Genomic DNA, 17,986 nt, shown 5'->3' on the forward strand with positions numbered 1-17,986 from the left:
CTACCCATGCGCGACGTAGTGCAAGGCGAGAATGTGAAAGAGCTGTCTGCGAAACATGTACGGGCCTTCCTCCTGCAGATGGCGCAATCACAGTGCGCTCAGCACTGGGCCAGCCCGAAACTCCAAGGCAAATTGGCAAGGCTGCCCTTTGCTAATCAGGCACTCTCCCACTCTGTGCTGTCCAACCATGCAGTTGGGGAGGACATAGTAACTTTTGCTATCAAAGCATGCCTTCAGATCCAACAAGATATAACTTGGCCACCTGGTACCACTTAAAGCATTACCCACACTGCACGTTTACAAAGGACTTTACACCGCTAGGCATGACAGACTGGTTGACTTGGTTGCAGACAGTATTACGGAAACGTTAGGGGAGCCAATAAACACATAAACACAGTGCTGTGCAAATCCACTGGTTTAATACTGAAAACATCAATGTGGACATGAATAACTTTCCAAATAGCCCTGACATAACCATCAATAATGAAGGCAATAGAACTGTAACTCTTATAGAAATAAGATGCTCTTTTGATCTGTATATGGACACATATTTTAACTCTAAAATGTTGAAATATCAGCCATTACTCAATACCATTGTTGGCCTTGGGTACCAATGCATATTAGTTGCTTTAATATTCGGGAGCCTTGGGCATGTACACAAACTTGTCCTAACAGGACTGCAACTATGTGGACTGCACAAAACAACAGCAAAAAGAAAATACTGTTCAACCTCTGCCATGATAGGCAGTTTGTCCATCTGGAGACGGATATGCCATATTTATCTACAGACAATATTGGACGGACTAACTGCATGATCATCCCTATACAACTCTGTGATTTCCATCAGTATTTGGGTCTGTATAACTTTTAATGTGCTGCGTATTCAAATAAAAGTACTAAACTCTGTATGTGTGTGTGTGTGTGTGTGTGTGTGTGTGTGTGTGTGTGTGTGTGTGTGTGTGTGTGTGTGTGTGTGTGTGTGTGTGTGTGTGTGTGTGTGTGTCTTATTACCTGGGTCGTACCCAGCGTAGGCCGGCGATGACTCCGCATGTGGGGCGAGCGAATATGTCTATGAAGCCCAGGATGGTGAGCAGCAATGCAGCCTGGGTATCGGGCGTGCCCATGTGCTTCGCTCTGGACACCACGAAGACGGGCGGCACGAAGAGCCCCAGGACCATGATGGCCGCCGCCAGCGTGTAGATCATGAAGCCGCGATCGCGACACACACTGAAGTCCAGCAGCTTGGATTTGGGAGCGGCGGCGGAAGAGTCCTTTTTCTCTTCAACGCAGTTCTCCTGTTGGAGGAGACACACACACACACACACACACATACGTAAGATCAGGAACCCGCGATCGCGACACACACTGAAGTCCAGCAGCTTGGACTTGGGAGTGGCGCCAGAGGAGTCCTTTTTCTCTTCAACACACTTCTCCTGTAGGACACACACACACACACACACGTAAGATAAACCCGCGATCGCGACACAGACTGAAGCGGCGGAGGAGGAGGAGTCCTTTTTCTCTTCCTCTACACACTTCTCCTGTAGGACACACACACACGTAAGATCACGACACACACTGAAGTCCAGGATTTGGGAGTGGCGCAGGAAGAGTCCTCTTTTTCCTCTACGCACTTCTCCTGTAGGAGACACATACACACACACGCACACACACACACACACACACACACACACACACACACACACACACACACACACACACACACACACACACACACACACACACACACGTAAGACCATAAACCCACAATCACGACACACAGTGAAATCCAGGAGTTCTATGCACTTCTCCCTTGGTACACACCAGTGGGGAACCCTCAGGGCCTTCTACGCCTTCAGAGGAGGCCGTAGCCCCTTAATGCACGCCGTACCTCCAGTGGCACATTGTAATAGTCAGTGACATGTAACTACCATAGCACTACAATACTATGACACAACACAGGCCCTTCAGTAATGCACCACGACTTGGTCATTACCATACTGGTAACAACAAATTCATAAAGCCGCGTCTTAAGAGATTAAAATTTCAGAACAAAAAATATATTAAATAATATATGAATACATAAAAACTCCTCACTCTCATTTAATTTAATACAATACATTTATTACTACAGTCATTTTCACTAATCTATGTTCCAAAGTTAAATTTACTGTCAAATTCACATCAGCAATGAAAGGGTTACTGTACTGAACCATACTATCCATCTATCTCTATCGAAGCAAGATTAACTGGCTCATTAATTGGTCAGGACTTCACGAAGGCCAAGCTGGCTCTGGCTATGTGTTTTGGTTTGGAGAGTGATGGGGAAATTGACCAATCACGGTTTGATTTGAAGAGGGCGGGACAAAAAAACACACCTTTTGGCCTTCGTGAAGGCTCTTGTGCTGCTGCCTGTGGGCTTAGAGCTCTAGATTCCCCCTAGTGTTAACATTAGGTAGAACACTCGTATTGAATCTACTGATTTCCTGTTGCTTGCCATGGAACTAACAGCAAAGATTCTTCAATTCTAATAGTAAGTTGCTGCTAAAAAATGTTTAAATTGTTGTTTAATTTCATTGTAATGTGGACAGTAATGGTGAAAACGCTAAATTTAAGTTCTTGAGAGATCGCCATTTAAAGGTGTGAATTATGCTAATTGCGATCATTAGCAATGCTGTTTGGCTAATTCTGGAGTCAACCAGCCTTTGCATTGCGTCGTTTGTGTTCAGTCATAGCAGGCTACTTTGTATTTCACGTGTAAACTTTCCTAGTGACTATACTTTACACACTGTCCTGTCTGTCAACTTGCCTGCGTTTTGTCTTTTAAAAGAAATATGTTAGAATTCGCCTATCTGCTTGAACTTACCCCTGAATAGACCTAAGCTTACAGTGCCCTTACCTGACCTAAAACCTATAAAAGAAAACACTAAGTTAGTGCATGGAAAGGGGAAACAGATTGTATCCCTTGTATTGCATTCCCTTTTATTTCCTAAATGTATGGCCTATCCTATAGCTTATATTTAATTATGTTTCCGTTTTACAAGACTGTTCAGATTCATGGAGATTCAGTAAACTTCTCAAGCTGAAATTATGCAGTTCGCTAGCCTGCTAAGATTTTTTTTTTTTTTTTGAAGGCCCAGCTGTTGAGCTCACGGTTCGCCACAGACACAGACACAGACACAGACACAGACACACACATACACAGACACACACACACACACACACACAAACACGCACACACACAGACACACACACACACACACACACACACACCTACAGCCAACCCCCCCACCCTCGTGTGTGTCTCTCACCTGGTCGGCGTCCTTCCTCTTGGGGGGGTTGAGCGGCCTCATCAGAGCCCCACACACACAGCAGTTGAGGAGGAGACCCCCCAGGACCAGGAAACCGCCCCTCCAACCATACTGAAGAGAGGATGGAGAGAGGGGGGGGAGGGAAGCGAGGAGAGAGAGGAGGAGAGTGGGAGAGGTGTCATGTTATATGATATGCAATATTAGATTATTACACACACAGGACCAGGAAACCACCCCTCCAACCATACTGAGGAGAGGATGGAGAGAGGGGGGGGAGGGGGGGAGAGAGAGAGAAAGATGGGGGAGAGGGGGGGGAGCGAGGAGAGAGCGAGAGGAAGGAGAGGGGGGGAGAGGTGTCATGTTATATGATATGCAATATTAGATTATTACACACACAGGACCAGGAAACCACCCCTCCAACCATACTGAGGAGAGAGGTGGGGGGGGAGAGAGGAGAAGAGAGAGAGAGAGGGGGGAGAGAGAGAGAGGAGGGGGAGAGAGGAGGGAGGTAGAGAGAGAGGGAGGAGGGAGGTAGAGAGAGAGGGAGAGAGGAAGAGAGAGAGGGGGGGAGGGGGAGAGAGAGAGAGAGAGGAGAGAGAGGGGGGAGAGAGAGAGAGAGAGAGGGGGGAGGGAGAGGGGGGCGGGAGAGAGAGAGAATATATTATATTTAGTGCTGTCAAAATTATCGCATTATTATCGCGTTAACTCAACCCCTTTTTAACGGCAATATTTTATTTATGGCGAGATTAACGCTAGATGTGACCCTGTGAAGTTTTTTCCATAAACAGGCTGACCGCTTACAGTGATAGCTTCACTACAATTCCCAGCATGCCGGTTACAAAAGACGCTAGCAGAGCCTCGTGCCCCACTGCTCCTCCCCCTCCCCCTTGTTGTCTCTGTCTCCTGCTCGACTTAACTGCTCCTTCGAGAGCTCTGTGCATTGCAGCGAATGAGACAATTAGACAACTCAGAAAGCGGTATCAGTCTGTGAAACAGATGAGTTACAAAGCTCTCTACGCCTAGTTTTTGAAAGTTGGACTAACATTTGTTGCAAACAGTGTGCTGAACGACTTTGAATTGGCTGAACAATAGCTGTAGCTAGCTGCTAACCAGTGTTGGGAATAACGGCGTTTAAAGAAACGGCGTTACTAACGCCGTTACTTTTTTCAGTAACGGATAATCTAACTAATTATTCATACTGTCAGTATAACGCCGTTACAATTTCATACATTCCGTTACTGCACGTTACTGTTTTAGGGTAGCCTATGCGTCGTCACCGTGCGTTCTATTACCAAAACCTCTCCATACGGACATATGGCCACGTTCGCCGCTGCCATCCACCCAGTAGAAGTCAGAAAGAGGGACAGAATGAGTGTGTGTGTGCTGCTTGGTGAACAGTGTTTGTCTGATCCCAGGATTATTGCTGTTGCGTCCGGGGGCTGAATGGAGGGAGCGCAAGCTAACATTACCAGAACCACTTCTCTCACCCCTAATTCCTCCACCAATAGGCCTACCTGTATGGACACTACGACTGCATTCGCCACTACCGCCGACTAACTTGAGATCGGATAAAGTCACCGAATGAGTTTCAATGTGTGTGTGTGCTTAGAGAACATCCTTGCTTCGCATGTCGGCATCACTGCCTTCGGAAGTTTCGCCGCGGTAAACAAAGAGTGCTCGTCCGATCATTATCCTCCTCGTGAGATAAAAACTGTCCTTCAGAGTCAGAATAGGCAAATAACATGCTCAGAACTTCATCATGATTCAACTTCTCACTAACCACCATGAAATAGCTCGCTGATAGTTCGCTGATAACAACACAAACTCAACTCGCACGCTTCGAGAAAGACGCAAAGTGGCTACTTCCGCATTTTGTGGTCGAGTCACAGGTCTCGTCTTTTACTGCTTCACGACTCTGTGAACTACAAAATGACGTAATCGTAGTCTTGTTTGAAAGGGTAGCATTTAGTAATAATTAAAATGTAAATACTACATTTAGTAGTAATTTAAAGTTGGATTTAACATGCACATTTTCAGTTGAATTTAAATAAGCCTATTAAAATGTGTTCTTTTCTTTTATAAAAAAGAAAAGAATATATATATATAGTAGGGTTGCCAACTGTCAATGAAAAAAATACGGGACACTTCATCGTGCCGGGGGTCTGGGGGTCGTCCCCCAGAAAAATTAGCATTTCTTAGATGTAATTTCTTGCATTTTAACGTCCTGTGTCCCGTTTCAGTTCAATACGGAACCCGTACTTTTATCTCTAAATACAGGACGATTCCGTATTTCAAGGGACGGTTGGCAACCCTAATATATAGGCCTATATATACGCAATAGTTACTTTTACTGGTAACTAGTTACTTTGATACCGGAGTAACTCAGGAAGTAACTCAGTTACTTTTTTGGAGAAGTAACTAGTAACTAGTAACTAGTTACTTTTTCAAAGTAACTTGCCCAACACTGCTGCTAACACTGTGACTAATGGCTTTAATCTCTGCTGGCAGCTAACTAGTGCTATTCCTAAAACGAATTATTTTATAAACATTGCATACTTTTAAACAGCCCCCAGATAGTTCGTTTTGAGTCCTACATCCATTTTAAGAATACAAACAAAGTTTTGAGCAACTTGAAGAGTTATTATTGGCTGTTGCATATGATCAACAGAGCATCAAATGCGCTGTTTTGTTGTTGACAAAAGGAGGTGTAGTTTCCTCCACTGCACTTCTCATTATTAATGACAGAGCTGTCAGAAGTAGGCTAACATCCTAGCTTTGTTTGAAAGTGCTATCCCCAGGCTAATTGGTTTTCTCACTAAGAAATAAATCTTTGAATGCAGTAGTCTGCATATAGGCTATCAGTTAGGGCTGGGCGATATGGAAAAAAAAACTATATCACGATATGGATTACTTTATATCACGATAACGATATATATCACGATATAGCACAATTACATACGTTTTCAGTTATTCTTTGTTTTTTCATGTCTCAAAACAACCTTTCTTTAAAATGGATCTTTTTATTCTTATTTTTACAGTTACGTGAACTTATAGTGTGTATTGTGACAACATGAAATGCAATTATATGATACTAATTTTATCAATTTTATACAATTGACTATCACGATATAAACAATACAGGAGAAAGGTCACGATATACACTTTTATATCACGATAAGGATATATATTGTCATATTGCCTAGCCCTAGCTATCAGATGATCTTATAATGTCATTTAGCCTACAAAATGCCAAGGAGGCACAATCCCACACTGCTCCAGGAATATGTAGCTCTGCTGTAGGCCTATGAGGCACGTTTTTCCCCTCCTGTCACTGGAAACTAAATATCCTCTGTGTGTGTGTCTTTTGTGCATAGGCCTATATTTTTTAAATATTTTTTAACATATGCCATTAGGGCAGATGTCAGTGTCTAACACTTGTTTTCAATTTTTAAAAAAAAAATCTTAGTACAAACCTAGCCATTTTTTTAGGCCTACATCGGTAGAAGTATTACAATGATTTTAAATGAGACATAATTATGCGATTAAAATGCGATTAATTGCGAGTTAACTATGGCATTTGTGCGATTAATCGCGATTAAATATTTTAATCGATTGACAGCACTAATTATATTACATTATATTATATTTTATTTTACTTTTGAATCACAGACAACACAGTGCTATGGTGCGCCTATGTGTGTGCGTGTGTGTATACCTGATATATTTACGTGTGTGTGTGTGTGTGTGTGTGTGTGTGTGTGTGTGTGTGTGTGTGTGTGTGTGTGTGTGTGTGTGTGTGTGTGTGCGTGCGAGTGTATACCTGATATCTTTGTGTGTGTGTGTGTGTGTGTGTGTGTGTGTGTGTGTGTGTGTGTGTGTGTGTGTGTGTGTGTGTGTGTGTGTGTGTGTGTGTGTGTGTGTGTGTGTGTGTACCTGGTAGCTTAGCATCTGCCCCAGTGGTGAGAGACAGCACAGGGCTACAGGGCTTCCCGCGGCGGCTAGCCCGTTAGCTAGTGGCCTCTTCTCGTTGAAGTAGCGGTTTAGCATGATCAGGGACGGCTGGAAATTCATAGCCAGGCCCATACCTATAACACACACACACACACACACACACACACACACACACACACACACACACACACACACACACACACACACACACACACACACACACACCAGGACACATACACAGTAGCAGTTTAACATGATCAGGGACGGCTGGAAATTCATAGCCAAGCCCATACCTATAACACACACACACACACACACACACACACACACACACGCACACACGCACACACGCACACCAAGACACACACACACACAGTAGCGGTTTAACATGATGAGGGATGACTGGAACACACACACACACACACACACACACATACACACACACACACCAATGGGGCTTTTCCACCTAAACCTGGCCGTGCAGTGGTGTGCCATGTCGGGCTATATTGATCTGAGTGCGGCCGTCAACCCGGATTGGTCTGGTTTTCCATTTTCAAAGTGTGCTTCCGGCCAGGGAAGACACACACACACACACCAAGACACACACACACAGTAGCGGTTTAGCATGATCAGGGACGGCTGGAAATTCATAGCCAAGCCCATACCTATATAAAACACACACACACACACACACACACACACACACACACACACACACACACAGAAGGAAATCAGCACACCTACAGATTATCAAAGCCAGGAACAATGAGCAGTATCATCGACGTACACATACATACAGCTACTCTCTCTCTCTCTTTCTGTCTCTCTCTAAGGAACCTATCATCGCACACACACACACACACACACACACACACACACACACACACACACACACACACACACACCACTCACCTGTAATGACCCCAGTGGTGAGGTATATGTGGAATATCGAGGTGGCGAATGACGCCATGATCACACACACACACACACACACACACACACACACACACACACACACACACACACACACACACACACACACACACACACTCACACACACACACACACACACACCTGTAATGACCCCAGTGGTGAGGTATATGTGGAATATGGAGGTCGCGAATGACGCCATTATCATCCCCAGCGATGCGAAGATCCCTCCCACCATCATCACCGGCCGACACCCATAGCGGTTCACCAGGATACTGCACATCGGACCTGGGGAGAACCAAGAGAACTATTAGAACTAGAACCAGACATAACTATTAGAACTATTAGAACCAGGCAGAACCTTTAGAACCATAAGAGTTTCATCATCACCTGCACATTGGACCTGAGGGGAACCAAGAGAACTATTAGAACTAGAACCAGAAAGAACTATCAGAGCTAGACAGGGGGTCGTTTCTCGACAGTGCCTTTGCTAACGACTTTAGCCATTTTGTTCGTTCTTAAGACCAACGTTGTAACCAAGGTCTTGAGTTGGTCTTAAGTTGTTCTTAAGTTGGTCTTAAGTTGGTCTTGTGTCTAAAGACCAACTGAAGACCAACTTAAGACCAACTCAAGAGCAACTTACGACCAACTCAAGACCGACTTAAGACGGTTAGCAACGACAAGAATCGAGAAACGGAGTCCAGTACCAGGCAGAACCTTTAGAACCATAAGAGTTTCATCATCACCGGGCGACAGCGGTTCACCAGGATACTGCACATCGGACCTGAGGAGAACCAAGAGAACTATAACTAGAACCAGAAAGAACTATTAGAATGAGACAGAACCATGAGAGGCAGATCCCACCATCATCACCAGGATACTGCACATCGGACCTGAGGGGAACCAAGAGAACTATTACGGCTTTCAGCACCAGTTAAGGTCGGCACTAAAGTGCTTATCTGCGAACCGCCCGTGTTAATACCGGGCTCAGAACTTTTTCTGCACGTGACTGGGTTACCCGGATGAACCTGCTGATGGCCACGCTGTCGTTACGGTTCGCAGAGAAAAACCTAGTATTTTGCGGTTCGCATTGCGAACCAACTTTCCGGTTCACGAACGCAAATATCTGTGGCGTGAACACGACGGCCGGTTCGCGATTAGGTGCGGGAACGGGCTCCAGCACGGTTCTCAGTCCAGTGGTGGACAGTAACGAAGTAAATGTAATTCGTTACTGTACTTAAGTAACATTTTCATACTTTCCTACTTTACTCAAGTATTTTTATTTGGTAAGACTTTATACTTTTACTTCACTACATTTCAAAGCGAAATTTAGTACTTTCACTTCGTTACATTTACAGAAACACTCGTTCCTTACTCGTTCCATTTTTTTCTTATTTAAGGTGATACACGGCAGGTGAATGAATTCATTTTTAATGCCCTGGTCAAATGAAATCTGAGATTCACGCTTGTGTGAAGAAAGTGAAACTGAATCCGATTGGCAGACTCAGAGATTCGCCATTGTGATTGGTTGTAAAGTGTCACGTGACAAGCTCTACTGTAAAGAATTAGTTTTAGGAGGAAAGCGAGAAGAGCAAGACCTCTGATGTGTCCACTGTTGCGACTTGCGAGACGAATTGAAATAAGAAGAAACGGTACTTTCTAGTAACACGCGGAAAGCACAGCAAAACAATAAAGCAGGCGACAATAACGTTGTTAGAGTGTATTAATCTGCACGTCGTATTCGTTGTGTGAGGGGGGAGAGATTTAGCTCGCAGGCTGCACTCGCCTGACGAGACGAAATTTGTCAGATAGGCTTCGCATTTGAACTGAATAATCAGCGAATTGATACTTAATGTAGGCCCTACTGCTTATTTGACTTACTGTGCTATACTGTGCTACTATATCTGTGTTATGGCTTAGGCCTACAATAGAGTCACATAATTACTGCTTTTGTAGCGTGTTGGTTTCTTCAGTGAAGTGCACAGGATGCCTAAACATGCTGCTTATTCCAAACCATCCAGACGCACAACTCCGTGTTAGCCTTTCCCCTCAATACATTGCAGTATTTTCTGAAGTAGTTGGGGATATCAATTACTTGTCTAATAGACTCCCCTGTCACCCAAAAAATGGTTTGCTTCAACTTTATGGAAAAGAGACTTCTGTAAAGGGTTTGTATCATTACATGAGGTTTGCCATGCCCACCATATGTTGCAAAGTGAGGCTACATGCAACATGTGTCCTTGCAACATGTATCCTTTCCCTTAAGCCAGGTCAGTAGGCTTTGACTAAATATTGGCCCAGTGATGTGCACAGGCACAAAAGGCTTTTTCATGATCAGACAGATAAGTGTTCCAATTAAGTTGTATCAAGTAGGCTATTGCAAATCATTGGCATCTAGCAAATAGAGACCATTACAAGTATATGAAGATGTTTCTATCTTAGAAATTCAAGAAGTCTGTTTGTCCATACATAGGCCTAAGCCAACCTTAACATAACCAAACACTACATGATGATAATAATAATAATAATAATAATAAGAAGAAGAAGAAGAAGAAGAAGAAGAAGAAGAAGAGGTCTACCAAAACCATAATTATAACAAAAATTAAACATAAAGTACTTTATTGGCTACTACTCTAACTCCTTGCTGTCACAAATAAGTAGGCCTATCTGGACTGTAGGCCTACGGCTGGGGGGGGGGTATTGTAGTAGTTGTTCGAATAGGCATATAATCAATTTAAGCCTAATCATTCTTAATATTAATTGCCCTTTCATGTGTTCTTTTGGGCATATTAGGGTCAGTATTTGTTTAGAGAGGTGAAAATGAACTGATGCTAAAACATCCATGGACTTACTCCACAGTGTTTCTGAGGCCTGTTGTGGCCTAGTTCTAACATGTTGGTATAGCCTATGCAAATCAGAGGATATTTAATTAGATATGACCAAACTAGGCCTACAACACTTAAATATTAAAATTGCACCAAAAGCTTCATTTTTAAGTTTTTACTTTTTACTTTTAGTACTTAAGTATTTTTGACGGCAGATACTTTTGTACTTCTACTCAAGTAAAAAAGTGAGGTGAATACTTTCACTTTTACTTGAGTAGTTTTCAATGCAAGGTAACTGTACTTTTACTCAAGTACATAACTGGTGTACTTCGTCCACCACTGTCTCAGTCGGCCTGAACGCGCTATATTAGAACTAGAACCAGAAAGAACTATTAGAACGAGACAGAACCATGAGAGGCAGATCCCACCATCATCCCCGGCCGACAGCCGTAGCGGTTCACCAGGATACTGCTCATCGGACCTGAGGAGAACCAGAACCAGGAACAGAGAGATCTATTAGAATCAGGAAAACTAACCAGACCCAGAAAGATTCCATTGAAACCATAAGAGTACCATCACCGGCTCACAGCTGTAATACTGCACATCGGACCTGAGGGGGACCAGAACCAAGGAGAACCAGGAGAACTATTGAAGTCAGAACCTTTAGAAACAGGATGCAGCATATCGGAAAATAGAACCAGGAGGACTATTAGAACCTTTAGAACCATAAGAGTTTCATCATCACTGGCTGACCACCAGGATACTGCACATCGGACCTGAGGGAGAACCAAGAGAACCAGGAGAGAACAGAACCAGGAGAGAACTATTAGAACAAGAACCATTAGAACCATAAAGGGCCCGTTAGAGAGCAACGTTAGGCCCATAAAGAGTCCCATCATTTCACCAGATTCACCAGGGTACTGAATATCAGAACCACACTGAACATCGCAGACACCATGTCTTATTTAATGTGTGTGTGTGTGTGTGTGTGTCTGTGTGTGAGTGTGTGTGTGTTTAGCTGCTCCGTAGAGCTGTCGCTGTATAAGTGTGTGTGTGTGTGTGTGTGTGTGTGTGTGTGTGTGTGTGTGTGTGTGTGTGTGTATGCGTATGTGTGTGTAATGTAATGTAATGTAATGTAATGTAATGTAATGTAGTGTGTGTGTGTTATGTAGTGTGTGTGTATAAGTGTGTGTGTGTGTGTGTGTGTGTGTGTGTGTGTGTGTGTGTGTGTGTGTGTATAAGTGTGTGTGTGTGTGTGTGTGTGTGTGTGTGTGTGTGTGTGTGTGTGTGTGTGTGTGTTCACCTGTTCCGTAGAGCATGGCGAGCACTATGGATGATATCCAGGCCGTGTCGCTGTATCCGATGTGGAATTCCTTTATGAGCTCCTTGAAGAAGACGCTGACGGCTTTGGGGAAGGCGTAGGAGAACCCGGTGATGACGAAACAGCCGAACAGCACCGCCCAGCCCCACCCGCCGTCAGGGGCCTTGACCCCCCCGGGGGGGCCCGAATCTGGAGACACACCACCCATGATGCCTAGAGAGAGGGGAGAGAGAGAGGGGGTTAGAGAGTGTGTGTGTGTGTGTGTGTGTGTGTGTGTGTGTGTGTGTGTGTGTGTGTGTGTGTGTGTGTGTGTGTGTGTGTGTGTGTGTGTGTGTGTGTGTGTGTGTGCCCAGCCCCAAATCCCTCCATCAGGGGCCTTGACCCCCCCGGGGCCCGAATCTGGAGACACACCTCCCATGATGCCTAGCAAGAAAGAGAGGAGAGATGGAGGGGGTTAGTGTGTGTGTGTGTGTGTGTGTGTGTGTGTGTGTGTGTGTGTGTGTGTGTGTGTGTGTGTGTGTGTGTGTGTGTTTTTGTGTGTGTGTGTGTGGGTGGGTGGAGGGGTGTGTGTGTGTGTGTGGGTGGGTGGAGGTGTGTGTGTGTGTGTGTGTGTGTGTGTGTGTGTGTGTGTGTGTGTGTGCGCGTGCGTGGGTGCGTGTGTGTGTGTGTTTAGAGGACTGCCCAGCGCCACCCGCCATCAGGGGCCTCAACACCACCGAACCAGAATGAGGCAGTGTGTGTGTTTAAAGGAATCAGGCAGTGTGTGTGTTTAAAGGACCAGAATCAGGCAGTGTGTGTGTTTAAAGGAATCAGGCAGTGTGTGTGTTTAAAGGACCAGAATCAGGCAGTGTGTGTGTTTAAAGGACCAGAATCAGGCAGTGTGTGTGTGTGTGTTTAAAGGACCAGAATCAGGCAGTGTGTGTGTGTGTGTTTAAAGGACCAGAATCAGGCAGTGTGTGTGTGTGTGTTTAAAGGACCAGAATCAGGCAGTGTGTGTGTGTGTGTGTGTTTAAAGGACCAGAATCAGGCAGTGTGTGTGTGTGTGTTTAAAGGACCAGAATCAGGCAGTGTGTGTGTGTGTGTTTAAAGGACCAGAATCAGGTTGTGTGTGTGTTTAAAGGACCAGAATCAGGTTGTGTGTGTGTTTAAAGGACCAGAATCAGGTTGTGTGTGTGTGTAAAGGACCAGAATCAGGTTGTGTGTGTGTGTGTGTGTTTACAGGAACAACAATGAGGGATTAAAAGCTTCACTGTCCCGAGTTAGCTGATGCTTAAATGAGTCATAGGTGAACGCTGACACTATCGGAAGTCCCCGACCCCACACACAACTTTTGGCTGGCAGAGCCGAACGGCCATCTTGGTAAAAAAAAAAAAACTTCTCATAAAAAAACTCCCATAAAAACAAACCCCCACTTAATGTTCAGCATATTTCACATTTGTATCGACTGGTATTCTTGGATGAAAAATATTAACACTGTGAGGTGATTTAAACAGCAATTTATTATGACCATGTAGATTTTGACCCAAGCATGCAAACAAACTGTGCGTATGTGTGCATGTGTACATCTGTGTGTGTGTGTGTGTGTGTGTGTGTGTGTGTGTGTGTGTGTGTGTGTGTGTGTGTGTGTGTGTGTGTGTGTGTGTGTGTGTGTGTGTGTGTGTGTGTGTGTGTGTGTGTGTGTGTGTGTGTGTGTGTGTGTGTTTCTGTGTGTCTGTGCGTGTGTGAACTGGAATGAAATAGTTCAGAATTAAAATGATTTCATGATTCGCTTCCATGTAATTCCGAATATATCAGAAAGCATTTCGATTGGGTCAGCATGTAGAAACCGGAATTGTTTCAAAAGTGGAACAAACTGGTATAAACAATAGAAGATTTACCATCACCATGGAAATTGATCATAACATGTCACCATGGAGACGGAGCACTGCATATCGCCATGGAGATGGATAATGAAATAACAGGCCTTTTCATGATGCCAGTCTGGAGGACAGCAGCTCACTGCCTCAGATCAGGAGTGTACAGGGTGGGGAAGCTGTGGTGCTGCTCATACATAGTTTGATATACGAAGCCAAGTGGCCTCAGCCTGATTATCATCGACTTTCCAATCTATTCAAGACTTGGTCTGACCAAGAGCATAATGATTAACATTTCCCAAACAGCATTTCCCAAATGGCCTCCCTTGGTTTACTAATGATTGTTTGCTTCCCAGAAAAATGGTAGGAGTTCCCGTATTTACAGGAACTCAGAAAGTACTTGCATTGACTCTTGACCTGACAAGTAGCAATGCTGAAGCTGTCGCGTCACTAGGAGTGGCCTTGCCCCTAAAATGACGAAATTCCTGGTACCGTCCCACCACACTGATCCCTCTTGGGAGCCATTGGGGGCTGCCCCCTTGCACGGGTGAGGCATAAATGCAATTTTGTTGTGTGCAGTGTGCAGTGTTCACTTGTGTGCTGTGGAGTGCTGTGTCACAATGAAAATGGGAGTTGAGTTGGAGTTTCCCAGTTGGGCTTTCACGTTCACTTTGCACTCATAGTGTAGTGGCGTATTGGGCTATTGCCTCCTGAACCCACAGCTGGTTAAGGCAATCCCACACCACTCTGGGATTGGGATGGAGAGAGAGGGAGGGGGGGGGGAGGGGGAGGGAGGGAGCAAAGGAGAGAGCAAAGGAGAGAGAAGGAGAGGGAGGGAGGGAGAGAGAGAGAGAGAGAGAGAGAGAGAGAGAGAGAGAGAGAGAGAAAGAGAGGGAGGGAGAGAGGAAAGGAGAGAGAGGGAGGGAGGAAAGGAGAAAGAGAGAGAGAGAGAGATAGAGAGAGGAAAGCAGAGAGAGAGAGGGGGAGAGAGAGAGAGGGAGAGAGAGAGAGAGAAGGAGGGAGAGAGAGAGAAGGAGAGGGAGTAAGGGAGGAAAGGAGAGAGAGAAGGAGAGGGAGGGAGGGAGGAAAGGAGAGAGAGAGAGAGGGGAGGGTGAGAGGAAAGGAGAGAGAGAGAGAGGGGAGGCTGGGAGGAAAGGAGAGAGAGAGAGGGGAGGCTGGGAGGAAAGGAGAGAGAGAGAGAGAGAGGAGGCTGAGAGGAAAGGAGAGAGAGAGAGGAGAGACTGAGAGGAAAGGAGAGAGAGAGGAGGAAAGGAGAGAGAGAGAGAGAGAGAGAGAGAGAGAGGGAGGAAAGGAGAGAGAGAAGGAGAGGGAGGGAGGGAGGAAAGGAGAGAGAGGGAGAGAGAGAAGGAGAGGGAGGGAGGAAAGGAGAGAGAGAGAGAGAGAGAGAGAGAGAGAGAGAGAGAGAGAGGGAGGGAGGGAGGAAAGGAGAGAGAGAGAGAAGCAGAGAGAGGGGGGAGGGAGGGAGGAAAGTAGAGGGGGGGAGTAAGGGAGGAAAGGAGAGAGAGAAGGAGAGGGAGGGAGGGAGGAAAGGAGAGAGAGAGAGAGAGAAGGAAGGAGGGAGAGAGAGAGAGGGAAGGGGGGGTTGACACACAGTGTGTCTCATTTAATTCTTGTCCAGGGGATTATTGTATACGAACACATGTGGCCTCAACTCTCCACTGACCTACTTTAACACACACACACACACACACACACACACACACACACACACACACACACACACACACACACACACACACACACACACACACACACACACACACACACACACACACACACACTTCAATACTCTCTACTCTCCTCTTCAATACTCTGCTCTCCTCTCTTCAATATCCTTTTCTCCTCTCATCTCCTCCGCTAGCTCTACTCGTCTTCTCCTCTATTATATATATACCGGTATATATTATATTATATACATTATATATGTAGGAGCCATTTTGAGTAGTTTATGTTTATGTTTTTCTTGTCTTTCAATGTTGCTATGTACAAACTCAATTTTCTCGTTTTGCTTTTCGATATCTAACATCAAACCTGTTTTGAGTATGTATGAGTAAGAGTGAGTGAGTGTGTGATTGTGAATGAATGAGTATGCCCTCTACAGGCAAAGAGGGAAATATACCGACAGGTATATGGGTGTGCCATCCTGACGCCACTGGCAGGGTTCCGTGACGCGCACACTATCATAGACCGTGGCAATGACTGAAAGCGGAAAGAATGGACTGCTGAAAACCTAGAAACCTAGAACTTTAGAAATACTGCCGCTGGAACCCTTGAAAAGTTAAATTTATGTTGTATGTTAATACATTTCAGTAAACTTTATTTTTGCCTCCTGGAGTATGTTCACGAGTCATGATGACCACGCCGAATCCTCAAATGTAAGGTCAACCAAACAAAGTCAATGGGACTCAAAATAACATCAAGGTTTTGACAATACAATATACATAGTTTATATATATATATATATATATATATATATATATATATATATATATATATATAGGGGCTTTTCATGGATGAGGATGGTTAATTACTACCCCCACCAACCTGGGAGGTCGGGGGTCAAACTGGCATCCTCTGAGTGACAAGTCTGGGGTTCTTCTAACAGCTTCATTGGAATGTACCCTATACACTGTCAAAAAGTTCAAACTTCTGTGCTAACCCTGTTACATAGATTTTTGACACGGAAGTTCACTTGTACACACATTTTTGTTTACAAAGGTTCTACGAGGAACCTTAAAGTCCATCCCTCCTTCTTTCTCTCCTGTCTGCCCCTGTGTCTACCTCTCCTCCTCTCCTCATCCCTCTCTCCTCTCCTCCTCTCCTCTCCTCATCCCTCTCTCCTCTCCTCCTCTCCTCTCCTCATCCCTCTCTCCTCTCCTCTCCCTTCCTCTCATCTCCTCATCCCTCTTCTCTTTTCCCCTCCTTTCCTCTCTTCACCCCTCTCTCCTCTCCTCTATGCCATCTCTTCATCCCCCTCTCCTCTCCTCTCCTCCTCTCCTCATCCCTCTCTCCTCTCCTCTCCTCTCCTCTCCTCATCCCTCTCTCCTCTCCTCTCCTCATCCCTCTCTCCTCTCCTCTCCTCTCCTCATCCCTCTCTCCTCTTCTCTTCTCTCATCCTCTCCTCTTCTCTCCTCCTCTCATCTCCTTCTCTTCTCTCCTCCGCTCATCTCCTTCTCTTCTCTCCTCCTCTCATCATCTTCTCTTCTCTCCTCCTCTCCTCTCCTCTTCTCATCCCTCTCTCCTCTCCTCTCCTCTCCTCTCCTCTCTTCTCCTCTCCTCCTCTCCTCATCCCTCTCTCCTCTCCTCTCCTCCCCTCCCCTCTCCTCTCCTCTTCTCTCCTCTCCTCTCCTCTCCTCTCCTCTCCTCTCCTCTCCTCTCCTCTCCTCTCGTCCTCTCCTCTCCTCTCCTCTCCTCCTGACCTCTCTTCTCCTCTCCTCTCTTCTCCTCTCCTCTCCTCTCCCTTCTCCTCTCCTCTTCTCTCCTCCCCTCTCCTCTCCTCAATAACTTTTATTTTCTGGACATTGCACATTAATGAGCATAATATGTCCATGTGCCGGATAGCACAATGACTAATTCCATCTGGTGTCCATTGTCTAACATAAGCAGGCTAGATGTTCACACAACACACTGCCTATCCACTTAGCCTCGCGAGCCATCCTACGTACTTCCGCCAAAGGATTGGCTCCACCACTGTAGTCTGGCCGTGCTTCTCTGTGGAGTGCCTGGAGCAGTAGAATTTTGATCGCAACGCCCCCCCCCCCAGAAAACAGCCAA

General features: G+C 45.3%; 1 protein-coding gene across 1 annotated transcript in view; it reads right to left on the reverse strand.

The window, feature by feature from the left end:
- Positions 1–12,546, reverse strand: part of LOC134465320 (monocarboxylate transporter 4-like) — a 19,281-nt gene extending 6,735 nt beyond the window's left edge. The window contains exons 1-5 of the mRNA XM_063218936.1: positions 12,321–12,546; positions 8,337–8,480; positions 7,245–7,396; positions 3,312–3,422; positions 1,012–1,295 (exon numbers count right to left, since the gene is read on the reverse strand). Of these exons, the coding sequence (XP_063075006.1) occupies positions 1,012–1,295; positions 3,312–3,422; positions 7,245–7,396; positions 8,337–8,480; positions 12,321–12,546 (917 nt within the window). The remainder of the gene's footprint in view (positions 1–1,011; positions 1,296–3,311; positions 3,423–7,244; positions 7,397–8,336; positions 8,481–12,320) is intronic.
- Between the last annotated feature and the right edge of the window lie 5,440 nt (positions 12,547–17,986).

This window comes from Engraulis encrasicolus, chromosome 2 (genome assembly GCF_034702125.1).
Source record: "Engraulis encrasicolus isolate BLACKSEA-1 chromosome 2, IST_EnEncr_1.0, whole genome shotgun sequence".
NCBI lineage: Eukaryota > Metazoa > Chordata > Actinopteri > Clupeiformes > Engraulidae > Engraulis > Engraulis encrasicolus.